The sequence below is a fragment of the Bicyclus anynana genome, chromosome 16 (genome assembly GCF_947172395.1).
Source record: "Bicyclus anynana chromosome 16, ilBicAnyn1.1, whole genome shotgun sequence".
NCBI lineage: Eukaryota > Metazoa > Arthropoda > Insecta > Lepidoptera > Nymphalidae > Bicyclus > Bicyclus anynana.
This window is the reverse complement of record NC_069098.1, coordinates 15,642,031-15,662,107: the sequence shown is the minus strand read 5'-3', so window position 1 is coordinate 15,662,107 and position 20,077 is coordinate 15,642,031. Positions and strand designations below refer to the sequence as shown.

Here is a 20,077-nt window from a genome sequence, read left to right as displayed (position 1 = left end):
AAAAAAAATACCGGCACCGGTTTGATCTCAAACCGTCAGTGGTATCTATACTATTATTATAAAGCTGAAGAGTTTGTTTGTTTGTTTGTTTGTTTGTTTGATTGAACGCGCTAATCTCAGGACCTACTGGTCCGATTTGAAAAATTCTTTCTGTGTTAGATAGCCCATTTATCGAGAATGGCTATAGGCTATATCTATACTATTATTATAAAGCTGAAGAGTTTGTTTGTTTGTTTGTTTGTTTGATTGAACGCGCTAATCTCAGGACCTACTGGTCCGATTTGAAAAATTCTTTCAGTGTTAGATAGCCCATTTATCGAGAATGGCTATAGGCTATATATTATCCCTGTATTCCTACAAGAACGGGAACCACGCGAATGAAACCGCGCGGCGTCAGCTAGTAGATAAATAAACTTGTACGAACATTTTGCGACAGGGCTTAAGAGTCGCGGGCGTCCGCTTGCATTATATAAAAGCAAAAGGTCCCTCAGAACAGGGTCGGATTAGGGAGGTCTTAAGGCGGATGATGTGACGAGCGTCTTCGTTCACTATACAAACCGAGTTGACTCCTTGCGGCGCCTCGCCATCCCGCTTGATCACGCTGACGATGCAGGCGCCGCAGCCTCCTTCCAAGCAGTTGTACTTGGTGCCGCGCAGCTGCAGCGAGCGCCGCAGGACCTCCAGTAGTGTGTCGGATGAACTGATCTCAGAGCCAACTGAAAATGTAGTATTTAATCAGGTCATTTCAATTTCAGCCTATTTCATCGACTTACTAAAGGGTCAGGCCTCCTTCTATATAGATCACCACGCTGCTGCAATGCGGTGGGCGGGCTTGGGCTAAAATCATAAACGACTACTATCAGATGGTAATGATAATTGATAATGACTGGGCCCAACGGCCTAACGTGATCTCAGAGTCACGTGGGTGAACCACAAACTTCCAACTCCACGGCTAAGAATTTAACCAGAACTTAGGAAAGAAAATGTCAGTACTTCATGTACCCCGAGTCAGGATTCGCATCCAGGACCTCGTGACCCGAAACCACAAAGGCTAACCACTGGTCCAATGAGGCGGTTATAGTATTATACCAACAAAACAGCGCATAAGCGTGATTGTACCTGTGACGCCTCCTGGGGGCTAACTATAGCTCTCAGAAGTCACTCAGCGATGAAGTGAGCTTTGTCGAAGTTATTACGGAGATCCACCGGAGAACCAAATTCACTGACAGCTCAAAATTCAAATAGTCACGAAGCGGAAGAAGCGAATGGCGGCGTACATAGATCGAAGAGCCAACAGACTTTGGTATTCCAAGTTGCTGGAATAGCCTTTCATCTTTCCGTTCTACATACTATTTGCTTTTAATGAATATCTTCGAAAGAATTTTCAAGGTTTCACATTCCAGTCGGAAATACATTTCATTGCGTTGGGACCCAAGAGGAGTGGAACAACTCTGCCGCTGCCGCTGTTAGTCGACTTTTTTCTTTTTCTCTTCACGTGATTTTTTGACGCTCTCCGTGCACAGTGGTGTGATTGCGGGATGGATTTACAAGATAAATTTCCTGGGTTCGATCCCGAGCTGAGCCGATTGAAGTTTTAATTGGTCCACGTTTAGCTGGTGGGAGGCTTCGGCCGTGGCTTGTTACCACCCAACGGCAAAGACGTACTGCCAATCGAATTAGCGTTCCGGTACGATCTCAAGTAGAAACCAAAAGGGGTGTGGATTTTCATCCTCCTCCAAACAAGTTAAAACGTTTCCATCGTACATCGTATCATAAAAAAATTGATAGGTGCTATAGGTCGCATGATCGAGGCCGTGGCCGCAGAGTGCGCACCATAACATTTAGCTATATTATTGCTATCGGTGACTCATCATCAACCCATATTCGGCTCACTGCTGAACTCGAGTCTTCTCTCAGAATGAGAGGGATAAGGCCAATAGTCCACCACGCTGGCCCAATGCGGATTGGCAAACTTCACACACGCAGAGAATTGTGACATTTCTCTAGTATCCAGGTTTCCTCACGATGATTTCCTTCACCGATTGAAACACGTGATATTTAATTTCTTAAAATGCACACAACTGAAAAGTTGGAGGTGCATGCCCCGGACCGGATTCGAACCCACACCCTCCGGAATCGGAGGCAGAGGGCATATCCACTGGGCTATCGGCGCTCCGCTCGCGTGTAATTCTGTTATTTACGAATCTCGCGGAAATTGTATATTTTTCTGAGATATGAAAAGCAGCCTATGTTCAAAAGTACAATTTATATCTATACCAAACATCCAAATCAATTAGCTGTGAAACGGCTAGACTTTACAGACAGATATACTTTAGCATTCATAATTAAAGTATAGAGTTGATAGTGTGGATGATTACCTGTATGACTGATACCGTTGACTCGAAAAGTAACTTTGTCTGGATCGTCCATGACTGCAGCTTATGAATGAATATGAAAACTAAATAAAATAATGAAAAATGTTCTTTTTATCAGACATGAATTTCTCTTAACTAATATTGTACATATTATGTTTGTTAGTTACAGTAGATAAAAAATGAATAATAACTTCGTGAATAATTATTTGCAAACAAATATTTATATAAGCCAGGAGCTGACGTTTGAATAATTAAAAAAAATATACAATTAACCTAAACCATTTTTAATTTTTTTTGTGGTTATTTTACAAAGATTCATAAAAGTGAAATGCTGGATCAGATCGTACTCCAAGGAATTTTTAATGAACGTCACCAAAACTCTAGGGCATCACTCGCGACGGTTATGAAGAAACAAGGACTTTTCCGAACCATAGAGAATCATTGGCACTTTAGTGGTTTTGGTGATCATCTTATCTATCCATATTAACATAATAAGACTTAAATATTATTATGTATAATCAATATTTAAAGAAACTTATTTTTGTACGCCCTGCACCTGTATTTGACTCATATCAAATTTAATATAAACAATATTAATTTCGTATATACATAGAATTAGGGTCTGAAATATATCGATATTAATCTCTTAAATATGATATTTTTGTTTCAATCTAGTAGAACATTTTTTTTTTTGAGTTTTAAAAAAAGTGTCAACTAGCCTATTCCTACACTCTTTAAGAAATCAACCGGTCCGTTGTCCGAAACTAACGACGAATGCGAGCGGTCTTAGGGACCTCACACTCGCACAGATGAAACTTTTCTGAGCAGTAGCGATAATCTGTATTCATATTTGTATAACTCGATAGGTATTTAAAATATAGGAATTTAAAAGTTGTCGCATTCTCTCTCAATCTTTTACGATGCTATAGAGGGAGATAAAGACTCATTTAGGCGGGACCAGAACACAAACACCTGATCGCTTTTTGTATGCGTTTGCTCTTTGTCTACGAGACTAGTTTTGCTTTAACAAGATAAAGATAAACATGCAGTTTATATTTACAAATGCAGTTTTGCATTGTATTTACAACTTTACAGACTAGGTTAATGGCACTGATATGGATATTCTATTTTCGGAAGACGGTATGGCTTTGAATGCAGTAGTAAAGTTATATAGGACAAAAACGTTTGTGTGTATAAATTAAGCCAGCAGCACCGCAGAAAATAACTGTTAAATTATTAAGAGTAATAGAGAGAGAGCCAAACAGTTATCCTGTATCAGTCTGGGGTAGATAATAGCACTTCTACACTTCTAGCAGACGTAGAAACTTCAAATTTAGAATAAAATTAGTTGTTAGTGTGTTAGTTACTTATAACATAAAGGAAAAAATAAAAAAATAGAATATCCGTCCAGTTTTCTGTACCTTTGTAATTCCATATAGATATACTTAAATAGGATTACAAAGTTACATTTGTAAAGGACGAATCAGTGATGCTGTAAGTATATATGATTTAATGGGGTTTATTCGGTGTATAATAGTGGCAAGAGGTGTATATAGTTAATGAAATGAAAAAACAAGAATAGGAAATGTCTTATGAAATTGTACTAATTTCCTGCAAAGTATTAAATAAAAGTAGAGCCGTGATAGCCCAGTGGGTCAGGGTGCCTCCGATTTCGGCAGATGTAGGTTCGAATCCGGTCCAGGGCATGCTCCTCCAACTTTTCAGTTATGTGCATTTAAAGAAATTAAATATCATGTGCCTCAAACGGTGAAAGAAAAACATCGTGAGGAAACCCTAATACCTGAGAATTGTGTTAATTCTCTACGTGTGTTAAGTCTGCCAATAGTAAAAAATACTAATAATAATCATAAACGCGGCCAGCGGAGGTGGCTTGCCCGCGCCGCGGTTTCCACGTTTCCCATTCGTCGCAGAAAGGCGGTCACATTCTTCCAAGCAACCTTGGGTCTTACTGCGATATCGTAGGTGTACAATAAAAGACACGTTTTATTTATTTACCATCTACAGTCAAAACTATAACATCAAAGCCTCCGCGAAAACCCCATAGACACATAGACAGGCTTTGAGCGAAAAACTGTAGCGAAACTCAAGAAGTAGTAGGCACCAGAAAAGAAAGAAGAAGAGAAAAGAAAGAGGAAGTCTACTTACCTACAAAAATAAAAAAGCTCATAAAACAGAGAGTGGGTTTTAGAAAATTCGTATGTTGGTATTCAAGAAGTAGAAGGTATCGAATAGGAAAAGGAGTAGAACAAAAAGAAATGAGATGTCACAACCTAACAACATCTTAAAGTGACCATACCAATATTAAAAATCTTTTATATTTTAAATAAATAGATCGACTTGGCAAGCGAATTATTTGGCAATGAATTAATTGTAACACGAGTATATTGTGTATTCATGCGATGGCCAAGTCAATCTATTTATTTAAAATATAAAAGATTTTTAATATTGATGTGGTCCATATAAGATGTTGGTAGGTTAGCTAATTACGTAATAACTTGAAGAAGAAGATCCCTTAATTACGGACAGAATAGAGTAACCGACTTGGCATTAGTGGGATCTCACAATTTTTTACGGTAGAATAACTGATTGCGAGAATTGCTACATTTTACAAGTGTTGTTTTTTATGTTGTATTGCATTATTGAGCCAGGGATGTTGACAGATTTGTGTAACTACTTATCTTTGTCATAAATACTGAAAGTATAATCTTAATTTAATGGAATAGGTTTCAGAAAAACAAAATTGTTTATCATAAAACTATATTTTATTCACACTGAGCAATAAAAATGTAAAAAACAATGTGAATTGAAAAACAAAATTAAGGAAAAACCAACTTAATTATCTACAAACATCGCGACAGCTTAAGATGTTTCAATTTCAAATCAAATTCAAAGGCATTTCATCTCTTATGTTAGACTCCCATAGATTTAGAAAATTGTTTGCCTTTGTAACCATTCTCTTATTACTCTCAGTAGCGTGATTCAGGATATTTACTTAGGGTAGGCAATATAAATACAAAATGTGCAAATTTCTTCTTCAATACAGATTCGTAATGAGTTTGCAAAGTGACATTTTTGCATCTATGATATGCACACTACTGTTTACACTTTATGTGTAAAACGTAGATGAAACATCAAAAGACAATCGTAATAAAGGAAATAACGCTTAGTACAATCGCAATACATAAACAATTAACAAATCACAGCACATTAAAAGCTTCAATAAAAAATAGAATTATAAAAGGTAACAAGGTAAAAAAAATACAAAATAACCATTATTCAACATGAAGTAATAAAACAGAACATGAAATATAAAAATCTCGTAAGATTTATAACCAATACAAATGCAAATTAATAACAAACAACCATATAGAAATAGAAATAATAGTAGATTAACAGCAATGAAATGAAAAATTCAGAATTCAAACCGAAAACCAATATGTTTGATACTATCAAGTAAAGAGTAAATTAAAAGAAGTGTGAAGCAAAAGAAAAATAGTATTATGGGTAACAATAGTATATGGTTCACAGCAAAAAACATCCAATCTCACTAGTCAGTTCTGCTCTTTAGAGCGATATTATGAACTGGTAGTAAATTGTTACAAATTCTAATATCTCAACTAGTACAAAGAAAAGAAAATATGTTACATAAGATTTTAACTGAAATCTTTTGAATTTTTAACTAATTGTATCATTTCACAGAAATTATCATCAAACAACTGCAAGTGACAATACAGTCAGATATAGTGGTACCAATGCGCTTTTATACCGTAGGTATAGTTTTTTGTTACTTCTAGGAAAATAATATTGCCAAATACTAACATAATATTATTCTCGGATAGACTATAAAGTTATTAAGGATAGGTTAGGAAGGCAATACCAAAGGTCCAGCAGCAGAGCAAAACCAATCCAAGCCTGCTACTATCTAATATTTTACCTAAGATATTACGATACCTAAGTTATTACGATGTGATACATCATCATTACTTCATGAATCTATAATCTATGTAGATCTGAGAGATTTTTTAATTATTTCTTCTCCTATTGTTAATTCTTCACACTAGTTGAGCTACAGAGAAATTGTCAAAAAAACGTCATGTAAATATTACTAATACACTAATACATTTTGAAGTCTTGTATGCTGCTTGATGCTGCCAAGCAAAGCTTCTCGAGAGTCATGGAGCCATCTGGAAAAACAAAATAAGTATGTTAATAGTATGGAGTTTGACTATCTCTCTCTGGCATAGTTGTTCTGGTCTTCAACAGAGATGGTTTGATTCCCAGATTCCTTTTTGTACAGTTGCAGCATGTTCTTCAAGTGTACAAAAAGGAATCTCGATGCATTTGAGGCTTATAGATATAATAATTGAAAGAAGTTTTGCTTTAGTCGTGTGGTCTACACAGTCCGTCCGTCCGTCTATTCGTAGTTTAGCGCAAAGGCTATTACTACTAACAGCTAGCTAACAGCTATGTAACAATTGCTATTTAAAGAGTAATAGCCGACAAACTTAAGAAACTTAATTGGAAATCGAAAATTGCATACTAATAAAAAAGTAAATTTATCAGTAAGATAATTCGTAGCCAGTTAAAATTAGAAAGATGACATTTAGTATGTATATTATTTACCTCTAAGTGGTAAAAAGAAAATAAATAAAAATTGTTTCCTACATGCAAAGTGAAGATGATTTTTTTTATCATCTATACCATAGTGTGGGGTATCGTTCTCGGTATTTTTGTGCAAGAAGTTCGGTTTAAAGTGCTAATTTAATCTACGTGGCACGATACGCACTTGGCCGGTTTTTTTCAATTACTTACCTATTGTGTACCATTCGTTGCGATTCAATCCGCAGTCTGTTCGGGCTGCTTCTATAGCGGCTCTCAACGCGAACATCACCACGACACTCATGCACGTCGCCGGCTCTCCGGTACCTGGACACGATAACAAAAAAAGGTTCAACATAATTTTTAACAATATTAATAAAAATCCTTCACCAAGAGCTTGCTCTGAAGTACGATCTCCTGGACCAAAAGCTGTTTATAAATAAAGCTAACAAGCATCAATCTATGGTGAACTCGCCTTTTGCTCCGTAAACAATTTCGGAACTGTATCCGCGCGGCTTGAACATCAGCGTGCTGGACTGCGGAATGTCACACGCTTGAGGCGGCCAGTAGTACCACGAGCGGTCCGACACACACTCGCCGGTGCTCGAGTCGTAGACCAAGTTTTCAGATGTCCAGTAACCGATACCCATCAAAAATGCACCTTCGATCTAAAACACATCATCACAACAAAAATTAAAAATTTTGGAATACCATTGACAGACAATTTATATTAAATGGAGTATTTTTAACAGAAACAAATAAATCCACCAGAAGAAACGTTAAATAAATAAAATGAGATATTGTTGCAAGGCAGGCGAAAAGTATGTTTAGAATAAAATTTTTAGAAGTTCAAGAGTCTGATTTTTAATGTTAAATACTACTCACTTGTCCGCAATCAATTCCAGGATTTATACTTTGTCCACAATCTACCATCATCTCAGTTTTTATAATTTCAAATTCTCCAGTCAATATATCAACTTGGACTTCAGCCATAGCCGCACCACATATATGGTATTTCAGCATATCAGCTAAAGTAGTGTAACAAGTTACTCTTAGCTGCACCTGCGATGCGAAAGCTTTTTGAATCAGTTGCACCCAAGTAGGATCACCCATTTCACTTTTGATAGGGGCAAGTCTCTCCAAAAGTTCCTCGCAACATTTTCGTACACCGATTCCAACATTTTGGGAGGTTATGCTGCCTCCAGAAGGAGAGCAGTTCGGGACGGCAATATTGCTGTTAGCCTTGACCTGAATTTTTTCAACTGGTACTTTTAGTATGTATGAAGCTATTTGAATTGCTTTTGCATTGACACCTTGACCCATCTCGATTCCACCGTGGGTTATAATAACGGTCCCATCGTCGGCACATACAGTTAGGGTAACGTCAAGGTTCATGTAACCGACTGGTTCCCACCTCAGTAAACAAAGTCTTATTCCACGTTTTGTCCACCTATTGTTTTCATTGAATTTTTCAACAGCTGCTTTTCTCTCGTAGTATCGTGAATTTTTGATAAGGGTGTCTACCATTTTGGTTATATCTTCGCGAGTATCATCTCCCAAGTTTGCCATCCGCACATCAAGTGGATCCAGGCCCAATTCACATGCTATACGTTCTATCATCAGTTCAGCCATAGCAATGTTTTCTAGCGTGCCTGAAATATTATTTTTTTTCTAATTTAATTAAAGGAACATTGTCTATCAAAAGATGACTCACCAAAGTGGTCACTATCTTCAGTCATGAAGGACCGACTAGAGAGAGAGAAAATTTATTTGGAAATATTTGATTGTATAGAAACAGTGATTATAGTGGATAATTTCCAGTATCTAGGTCAGGTCAATATTTACAAGTATACAATTCATAATTATGGGCTTTGAAGCTAAATAGTTTTGTGTTTACTGTCCGTTTATGAATTTAATAGTGGACGCCCTCAACTTCGTCTGCGTGAAAATGTAATGATGTAAGCTTTTAACCCCTTTAATTTATAAACTCGCACGTTTTACATGTAATTATCAAATAATCCACTAATTATTATAAGAAAATTTAACTCAAAACATATGAAAAAATACTTCAACCTCTTTTTTACCCTTTAGGGGTAGAATTTTGATAAATCTTGAATAACAAAGTAAAGGTACTTGGAAAATGAAGGATATTTCTTTTCTTTCCATACAAACTTTCAACTCTCTTCTGATTTTATTTTTGCGACAAAAAGTATGGTCTATTATGGACCTTTTTCGTAATATGGTCTCAAATCGTGTCATTCAGTAGTTTCAGAGTGATCCCTGACCAGATAGCCTGGTCAACAAAAATACAGCCAGACAGACACACAAAAAAAAATTTCAAAAGCAAAAATTTTCAAAATATCTTCAATGTACGGAATTGGACCTGTTACAGTTTTATTAAAGGTAAAGATAGAAAAGACTTATCCAATGTACCTTTGACTGAATTGGACTTACCAGGGGACCGGCACCAAGTGTTTGAGGCGGTGTCGGTGATGACGTTGTAAGCTGTATAGTTAAACAGATCCTTGTTATAACAGTTGTGGTACACATCCATTCCTAGAGCCAACAAGGGCTCGTTGACAACCCATCCGTTGTCACCATACAGGTGAACATCAGCGTATTGAATTACTCCATTTTTGTTTACACCAGCCTGTGTATTAAAAATCATTTGTCAACAAGAGTTTAACATCGGCTGTGATCTTTCCAAGTCCATGTCTTTACTAATCTATACTAATATTATAAAGAGGTAAAGTTTGTGAGGTTGTAGGGAGTAAAATTTGGATCCAATAAACCAATTTTTTCTACCAATCGAAAGCAATAGTGTCATAGGGTGTTTCATCTCCGTATTCCCATGGAAACTTGAGCTTTGGGGGTGTAGCGGCGGCGGCGTCTGTTTGTGCTATATCTATATAAATAAGAATAACAAACATACCTCGAAGTATCTAGAGCAGGGCATGCGTTTTCCCATAGCCTTCATGTTGGTGTTCAGTGTGCAGACCATGCGGACGGGCACGTTGAGCAGCAGAGCCCCAAGGGCCGTCGCCACAGTCGGTTGGTTGGCGCGGCCTAGCTTCATACCGTAGCCTCCACCGATCCGCCGGCAGTGAACGTCAACTCTAGTGAGAGATGATACGTTTTTTGACAATCTTGATAATAATACGTAAGTATATAGTTAGTGTCCGACCGAAAATTCAGTATCGGTATTGGTTTCGTCATTTGTAAATTAAGTATCGGTATTGGTTTCGTCATTGAAAAATTAAGGCGAAACTTTTGCCGAAACAGAAACTGATTTCGGAAGTAGTCGTGAACGCTTGCAACTTTGTATGTTTGTGGCAATTCTTACACGGACCCTGGCCGACCTGATCAGGAATAATTGTCGTGCGTCGTTCGGATAGCTCTTCTACTATATAATTAAGTAGCAACATAACTTAGTCAGTGCGTTATTGCCCGTCGCAAACATTCTTTAGAGGTTATGTTTTGATGGAACTGATTATTTTTTATTCTTCTAAGTATTTTTTTTCTAAAATGTGAAATGAAACAGTTACAATTAGTGATTTGATTATTGATAACACTTTGCTATGAGAACCATTTGAAAAAAATAATAAAAATATTATTAATATTTTTTATATTATGTTAAATATATGATTATGACAAACTCATTGTCATTTAGTAATGACGGTCTTATAGTCATTTGTGTAAGGCGCGGGATTTGTGAAAAACTAAAATCTACGCGGACGAAGTCGCGGGCGTCCGCTTGTACTAAAATAATTCGTAAAATTACTTGTTCTGGTCAAGCTTCAGAGCCCTGCAAATTCCTTGATGCGCCAAATCCAGCCACTGCGTAGCAGCGTGCACTTCCAACCCTTCTTCGTTGGGACGCACCACGCAAACGTTGGTCTCCATAGTCCAATGGTACTGCCCATAAATGGTATTATTTCCTTTAATCACTTTGTAAACATCATCTCCTTTAGATTTTGCCTTTACAGACTGGAAAACGCTCACTCGATTCGGATCCTTTATGGCTTCATTTATGTCGATGACTGGTTTTCTCACATTTGTGTAAGTTACTTCAACGAGCGTGGCAGCGTAGTTAGCTATGGCTTGTGTTTTGCAAACAACCATACCAATGGGTTGATTGAAGTACTTCACTTCACCACCGCAAAACAATTCTTCATCGGCAAGGTTGTATGAGTTAGGTGCTGGTATGAAAGAATTGTTTCCAGGTATATCTTTTGCTGAAAAGAATGCTACTACTCCTTCATAGGCCTAAAACAAAATAATTTTATATTAAAATTATGAAAATTAAATGAGCTACAAACTTTCGTACTAAATTTAAAACTATATAAGTAATCCTGTCGAATTAACGATTATAATTTTAGTAAGCATCATTTTCAGCCGATGGACTGGTACTGGACTTCACTCCGAGTAAAGCTCGCTCCATCGCCCGCTGAAACACTCTGAACCATCATAAGAGGTCTATCACCACATGAGGTAAATGATTATTTCATTTTTATTTATTCTGGTCGCTAACTATGGGCCTCATAAGAAGGCACAAAGTCACAAAGCAGGCCATGGAACGAGCTATGCTAGGAGTATCTCTGCGTGATGAATCAGAAATGAGGAGATCCGCAGAAGAACCAACCGACATAGCTCAACGAGTTGCGAAGCTGAAGTAGGCGGGGCACATAGTCGGAAGAGTCGATGGACGTTGGGGACCCAGAGTACTGGAATAGCGACCCCGCACTAGAAAGCGCAGTGTTGGTCGATCCCCCACTAGGTGGACTGACGACATCAAGCGCGTCGCAGGGATTCGCTGGATGCAGGTGGCTTAGTATCGTGATCTTTGGAAGTCCCTACAAAAGGCCTATGTCTTGCAGTGGACGTCCATCGGCTGTTAGTGATGATGATGATGATGATGAGTGATGAGCATTTCACTTACCATTGCTTTTGTAGTATCAATGTGTTCAATAGTTCCAAGAGGAACTTGAGCTAGGACAAACGCGGCAAACAGTTCATTCGGCATCAACGGAATGTCGTCGGTGTACTGAGCTTCACCAGAACATTGCAGCTGAGTGACAAAAAGGGATTATTATCATTAACATAATCATAATTATTTTGATGACCTCTTTGTTAAGGCTGTGAGGCTATATTATGATGGGTCTCATAGTCTAAGATCCGAATTAGAAACGACCTTCATCCATCTGTTTAGGTACTCGACTACCAAGCCAGTGGAAAGTAAAAAAGAAAAAAAATGTTAATTAATTATTTTCTGAACTGAAATTTTTTAGCAACCCTTTAGAAATATATTTATTGGTTTACTAGCGGATTGACTTTTTTGCACTTCTTACCTACCCAAGAGATGGGTTAAGGGCGTCTTATATTGGGTATCCTTTATTATTAGTGACCACTAGGTGGGTTGGCTAGTTTCGTCAACAATCTAGTTGCTTCGTTGTCTTTCGTTTTGGCTAGTTACTACTTACTTTATCAGCAAAGACGTAAATATTATTACAATATAATACAGTTGTTAATCACAAGTGATTAACAGTGGAATTCATAGACGTTGTAGGGGCACCCCCAGGGGATCATTCAGCCGCTGAGTGTCGAGTTTAATGGGGTTGCCTGGGGTTGAGAATTGAGATCTAATACCGGGACGGAAACCAGGCAGGTAGGTTGAGCAAATTGTGCTCTTGCTACGACGACGAGCTGCTGCAATCTAGACTGCTTCATCATAAAACATTTTCTCTCGTAGTTTATAATATAGCAATATTTTAACTAGAAATTATTTTTACTTAAAGTGAAAGATTAAGTTTGCTTATGCAGCCAAATTGTTCATACTCGTAAATTGAACTTTATTCATAACTAATTTCTCACAAAAATAAGTAAAAAAAATAAAATAAAAATAAAAAAGCCGTATCCATATCAGTCTACCCGTTATGAACTACCATGCCACACTTGATACGCGGTAAACTTATAGACTACAAGCCCTCGAACAAATTCACATGTGAAGTGAACCCACATGAATAATGCTTAGAGGGCTGTTACTATATCAGAAATTAACTCTGAGCACTATGCCGTCATTTCTGAGAGGTACAGATGAGCACGCGAGTGAAGAGTAATGCTTTCGACCCTTATCTTTCGACTCCTACCCTGGAAATATGTACGGCGTTTACGGGTAAAGTATGTGTACAAAAGGAATTGCACAAATGCCGTACAGTAATAATTGATCTATTTTGCTTCTGCAGTTGTCGACGAATTAACATTCGTTCTGACTTCCGGCACCACCATTTTAGTACGGCACTAGGATTTTCGACTTATTTTTAATCATCTTTAACACTATAACAAAGCCGTACATTAATAATTAGTCGTAATTTATCATTTGTACCTGAGAAATTCCATTTACTTACGTACTCACCACTGTATCTCTATGAAATTACGGCTAAGAGTTATTTTCTGATATAGTGACAGCCTGCTAAGCTTTATTCAAGTTGGTTCATTTCACAGGTAAATTTTGTTCAAGGGCTTGTAGTCTATTAACCGAATTTTGAAAGTTCTAAAAAGAAAAGGCAACTGTCACTCACTAGTCCGTCGTTTTTAGGGAGAGGCTTGGTTATTGGCCACAAGCTCGGGTTGGTGTCGTAGATCTGGTGCGCCTCGGACACCGGCCTCGTCTCGCGGTGCTTCACGGCTCCGGAGCGGTAGTAGCTGTTGACCTTCTCTTGCGGACACAGGGACAGGAAACACTGGAAACAATAGCATTATTATTTTATCATCGGTCAGTAAAGGCAGCTAATGAAAAGAAAGAAGTATAGGTATTATGTTCAAATATTATAATCCTCTAACCCGCTAACGGTCACACCGGTCTCACGCACCGGATTTTTCAATGAAATATTTTTCAGAATATCTTAGACTTTGACTATTTAATGTAGGTATGTTTATTAAATATCAAACAAAGATATTTAATTTAACACTACACGTTTATTAAAATTTTAATTATTAATTAACAACATCGCTATATATATGAAATTACTAAAGTTTCAAATCATTTTAAAAAATTAAATCACACAATATTTTTGTAAATACTTCAAACTTTTCTTTAATTAGGTATCAAGTACTTACATAGTAATAAACAAAAAGTGGCATCCACTTTGACAATACTGACAAAAAAAACATATGTAAATATTCCATACCTACTTCAACTATGACAATTTTACGCAAACGGTGATCCCGTCTCGCAGACCGGGTTGGCACCAAAATTTTAGAACTAGGGCATACTTTAACTTTGCAGGTTGAGTAGACGATGGATGGAAGGGCAATGCGGCAGCTACTCGGAATCACAACGAAAATCGTTGGCGCTAGCAAATGTTATTCGATTTTTTTAAATCAGCCGGTCTCACAGACGTATGCGTCACAGTTGGCGGGTTAATATAAATTACAGAAGAGAGACCAGAAAGTAAACAAGCACCTATCAGAATAGGTACGTTTCTTAAAGTTTTCAACTGTCTGTATAGTATGTATATTACTAAAGAATATTTGATTGTCAATGAAGTAATTGTCTGGAACAGCTTTTAAGCAAAACTTATAGGGAAAAGTATCATAATAATACGGTTAGTTTTAATTAGTATTAAAATAATAAGTCGCAGGTTAGAACATCAATATGAAATTGATGTTCTGACCTGCTAACGATTGTGATGAATAATATGGTAAAAGTTACCTTGTAAAAGAGACCCAAAGCCAATATGCGACGGTATTCCACGGATGGCTCGTTCAAGTCCTCCACGATTACCATTTCTTCCTTGAGTGACTCTAAGCCTCCTTGCAGAGTTTCGTTCTCGTACAGATTCTTGCCGACCAGATACCTCTCGGTCTTGTGAGCGCGAGTGAAGTGATGGGAGAGGGCGCCGATGGTGATCCTGCTCTCTCGGATGACGTTGTTCTCGTCCACTTTGAAGCAGAAGCCGGCGTTGACGAGCGCGTGCACGCTCTGAGAGCGCGGCATTATCTGCAACACAAAGTGGTATCACATTAAAAGCGCTTGGAAGCCATTGGATCAGCTACCACCTTCACACAGGAAATAAAACTATAAGAAATTGTAATTGTTATCCATTGTAAATTATAATGCTGTATGACTTTTTCAAAAGAGCAACTGTTGAGTTTCTTGCCGGTATCTTCTCAGCAGAACCTGCCTTCTGAACCGGTGGTAGAATCTTTACAAATAGTCAACTGACGTGTAAAAAGTGCTTGTAAACTGAGCCTACTTGAAATAAATGATTATTGATTTGATTTGATTTGATTCACAACATCAAACGAGAATTTTCGTGAAAAAATAGAAAAGTTGATCATCTCATCGAGATGAAGCTCTCGAAAAATTAACTTGATAGTAATCAGTTGTAAAAAATGTTCTACCGATCCTATCCTACTATTTATATCAATAATTACATAATATTTTTTTGTACATTAAAATATAGGCGAGCACTTGGTGGAACGGGCTTGCAAGTTGTTGTAGGTGGCAGGGCTTGTTGTAGGTCCGAACCGGTGGTAGAATCTTTACAAATAGTCAACTGACGTGTCAAAAGTGCTTGTAAACTGAGCCTACTTGAAGTAAATGAATTTTGAATTTTGAATTATTGAATTAGGTGGCAGGGAAAGCGGAAGCTGGTATGGCATTCCAAAACTTCGCAGTGTGAATCAGGAACGAAGCTAAAACGCTTCGTGCGCGTCCAAGAGACATCTACTACGTATGGATGCTGACCTCTGCTATGCCTGGCAGTTCTATTATAAAAAGGTGAAGGAGTAACTAAATCGAATTGTTCCTGGGCGCACTCTCCTAAATAAATTGTTTAGAAAAGCGACAGACAGGCGACCTTTCGGCGACGCTCTAAAGATACAATTTAGTACAAGTAACACTAATAATATAACATTGAATGAAGGTACGGTATAATTATGTATTTTATCTTTATCTTGTACCTACTAGTAGACGTCCCGCGGTTTGACCTGCATAGTTCCCGTTTCCGTGGAAAAACAGGGAAAAAACATAGACTCGGTAAATAATGTGGCATTCTACTGGTAAAAGATTTTTTTTATCAGTTTAGTAAATTTAGAGACTAAAACCTCACAAACTTTATCATTTTCTACTCGTAATATTAGTATAGATGTATTATAATTATGTATTTTATGTGTACCTTGTACGTCCGTATTTTGTATTCACTGCTAATCGGAGGGAAAATGAGGTTCAGGATGATCTTTCCTTTCATGTCGTAGGTCAGGAAATCTTGCATAGACAATACGACCGATACTCCGTCAGATCCCACTAGGAAAAAAAAAGAAATATTACTTCATCATCATTAACCCATGTTCGGCTAACTGCTGAATTAGAATCTCCTCTCAGAATGAGAGGGGTTAGGCCAATAGTCCATCACTCTGGCCCCATGCGGATTGGACAGACTTCACACACGCAGAGAATTAAGAAAATTCTCAGGTATGCAGGTTTCCTCACGATGTTTTTGTTCACCGTTTGAGACACGTGATATTTAATTTCTTAAACTGCACACAACTCAAAAGTTAGGAGAAGCATGCCCCGGACCGGAATCGAACCCACACCATCCGGATTCGGAGACAGTGGCCATATCCACAGGACTATCACGGCTCTTAATATTACTATATTTGAAGTAATATTACTACTAATAAAGAAATATTGCTAAAAGCTGGAGTATTGCAAAATGTTGGCTCCGGACTACGATGTCTTAGGTTCGAGTCTTAGGTCGTTCTGTGAAATAATGAGCTTCTTTCTTCTAATAACTTCATTAAAAAATCTCAGTCAGAGTTGAGAAATTGGTGGTTTGCATCCCCACGCCTTGGAGATCACATTAAGTCGTCGGTAATTTTCATTAATATATATTCAAGTGATCGCTAGAATCAACATTTGTCACCCTAAGTCCACCAAGCTGCATTGGAGCAGCGTAGTGGGTCTACGATACGTGCTCTTACCAGGAGGATACCTCTTGTAGTAGGGGAGCCGAAGAAGGTATCTTTGCAGTTGCTCGAGCGTGGCAGACGAACATAAGGGAGTATACCTTGCACGTTGTTCAGTACCTCCACCAAGTATGAGCCCTTAATATTGGTGTTAACCCACCAACCTTAGTTAGTTAGGGGATCCAAAAAAAAACTAACTTCGGATATACTCAACCAGATCAGAATCAATTAAGATAAGGTAGATGAGTTGATAGCTAAAAGGTAAAAGGTGTCTATTTCGAAAATATGAAGATTTGAGCGTAACCTAATGGAATGGGAGGGTTCGAAAGTTAGAAAGAAGAAGAATTCTTTTCTTTCTTCTTTCTTTCTTTCCAAAGTTACAAAATAAAACCCTTATATATTTTTGTTATCGAGCCAGTTTATTAATTACACACAGCCAGGCTAATTTTTTACTTATTTAGAATTAAATAATCTCCTGAATCATCGCTCATGTTTTCTGATGATTTCTGTAAGCCAAAGTAATAAAAATTGTCTATTCTAAGCTTGAAATCAACTTTTTAGGAGTCTGAACGTATATGAACGTACAAAAACGGGACTAAAAGATCACTCCTGTGTCCGTCTCTCCATCTGTCACAGTAAATTTTCGTATCTACTGGACCTATTAGTTTTATAGTTAATTATAGCTGTCTTAGTTGAGAAATGAGCTATTCTAAAGAGGCTGATTATTATTATTATGATGATGATGATGATGATGATGATGATGATGACAAACTTACAAACAGTGACCTGTCCTCCGCAAGTTTCGCATACAAGATACACATCTGACTGGAACTGTGGAAGTCGATTTTTGATCATCAGGTTACCACCTATTGTCCCACACTGAAATACATTAAAAATCACAATAATTTAAATTTTCTCTCTGGCTCTGAGAACAAGGCGATCTCTGGCACCGTCGGTAGTGCTATCGTTCTCACACAGAGCTCCCGATTCTCAACTGGAGTCAGTCATGGATTTTCTATTTCCTATATTGACTCAAGTCTAGTGGTAGGCATCGGGCGTTACCACCGTATCGGCAAAGACATACCACCACGCGATTTAGCATTCAGATACGACGCCGCGTAGAAACTGCCAGAGGTTTGAGTAGAATGAACTAGTACCACTTCCAAAATAAGCCTGCGTCCATTTTATTCTTTGCCAAGTTAGCTCTTGATTGCAATATTACCTGATGTTGAGTAATGCAGCCTTCCGTTCTTGGCGACCGCGACGCGCGACCATTAGAGTCTCCGTCGTTATGTGAGATCGCAGTCAAAGGCAACTTGTAATTAAGTAAAAAAATAGTTGCTACATCGAACAAGACATACGAGAAACTTACATTTCTAACCGACACATGAGCCACTTCATCCATATGCATAATGAATTCTTCCAGATAGCTGAAGCCTTCGTTCCCTTTGACTTCTTCCCACCTCTTGATCATCTCTGCCATGGAGCAGGTCGCGCCTATCACCAGGTTCTGGTCCACGTACCAGTTCCTCAACTCCTCTATGCCGGTGATGTCAATCATACACTTGGGGTATGTCAATCTAGGAGATACGCCTGCAAAATTAAATATAGGAAATAATTTGAGCTATTATTTTGTTTAAAAATAAATAGATGTTCTTCATAATATAATATGTCTGCCTCGTTGATGAAATGGTTATATGGCTTCAGAGCACGAGGCTCGAGTCGAGTTTGAGTCTTAGGTCGGGCTGTATTTCAATTTTTCTTCCAAGAAATATTCAGTAAAAATCCTCACTGTACTTTAAAATAAAGGCATGTCCTAATATTTCAACTTATGATTTTCTTTATCATTGAATTGAATTTTGAATTCGTTGTTAATGTTAAATATTTTTCCGCAAGTCGATCAAAAGAAAAAAATAAAAGTGCCGCGGCCGTACTTTTCTCGAAGTAATTCAAGCCATTTTCGACTCCCTATAACTTCGTTGTGAAGTAGTTTAAGAATAAATAACTTGTCAAAGTTTCCTAATTTTGCTAATTTTGTCACTCACTGACGGATTAAGTCGCGGGTATCCGCTAGCAATTTATATATCTGATAATTTTAATTACAACCAAATTAATAAATTACCTTTTTCAGTGTTCCCCGCTACCAACATGTAAGACTCCGTGCCTTGTTCCGCGAATATTTCAAACACCTCCTTCAAATAGGTCGGCCTATACCACTCTGTGTTATCCTTTAGTTTGATGTGCAGAAGTTTGCCTTGCGCTTCGTTCTTCGAGACCATGCACCAGTCATTTATACTAGACTTCTTCTTCGAGTCTTGCGTCTCCTTTGAGGAACAATCAGACTTCTTGCTCGAGCAACATTCAGTTTTCTTGCTCGAACAACAACCCGATTTCGTCGAGCAACAGCCAGAATTACCAGAAATGCTCAGCTCTTCTATTGCCAAGGTTTTAGGGTTCGGTGCGTCCACGGCATATTTTTTGAAGGTCTGCAGAATTGGTCTGTATCCCGTACACCTGCAGATGTTGCTGCCCAAGGCCCTCTCGATTTGTTTCATCGTGTTTTCGGATTGGGCAACGCTGAAACACAAGCTCATTTGTCTTATCTAGACACTACTAATTATTGATTATTTGAATGTTGATTATTTATTTATTTATTTATTTATTTATTTAATATCAAGCAATACCATACATTACATTATACAATATAATAATAATAATTACAAGTTACATTTTATTACATAATGCAAGTTATGGATACCCAGTTTGGGCGTAGCCTTTTGTCGAGTGAGTGATAGGGAGACCGATTTTATTTTTTGTTTTTATTTGTCATACAAGTAGTCATTCACCGTGTAATAGCACTTTTCGACCAGAAAGTCCCTTAATTTCTTTTTGAAAGCAATATCTTTCGCCTCATTACGTATACGGTCTGGAAGGTTGTTGTAAATTTTTATTGACATTGCGTATGGGCCGGAGCTGTGGAGTATTAATTTTGAAAGAGGGTAAATTAGTTTATTTTCGTTTTTTTCGCGGAAGCGCCGTGGTTTATAAGAGTTATCGACTTTTTCGTAAAAATAAAAATTTTTCCTCACAAATTTACATATTTCAAAAATATA

General features: G+C 37.7%; 2 protein-coding genes across 2 annotated transcripts; both read right to left on the bottom strand.

Annotated features, from left to right (window-relative positions):
• Window positions 1-465: 465 nt before the first annotated feature.
• Window positions 466-10,105, bottom strand: LOC112054755 (aldehyde oxidase 1). Its single transcript, XM_052886348.1, has 8 exons — window positions 9,928-10,105; window positions 9,450-9,645; window positions 7,881-8,647; window positions 7,471-7,663; window positions 7,209-7,322; window positions 6,517-6,580; window positions 4,232-4,344; window positions 466-716 (listed from the first exon to the last, which is right to left on the bottom strand). The coding sequence occupies exons 1-8, from the start codon at window positions 10,069-10,071 to the stop codon at window positions 466-468; spliced, it is 1,842 nt and encodes a 613-aa protein (XP_052742308.1). The 5' UTR covers window positions 10,072-10,105.
• Window positions 10,106-10,772: 667 nt separating this feature from the next.
• Window positions 10,773-19,519, bottom strand: LOC128198880 (uncharacterized). Its single transcript, XM_052886347.1, has 6 exons — window positions 19,087-19,519; window positions 18,337-18,557; window positions 14,707-14,994; window positions 13,574-13,735; window positions 11,935-12,063; window positions 10,773-11,261 (listed from the first exon to the last, which is right to left on the bottom strand). The coding sequence occupies exons 1-6, from the start codon at window positions 19,517-19,519 to the stop codon at window positions 10,773-10,775; spliced, it is 1,722 nt and encodes a 573-aa protein (XP_052742307.1).
• Between the last annotated feature and the right edge of the window lie 558 nt (window positions 19,520-20,077).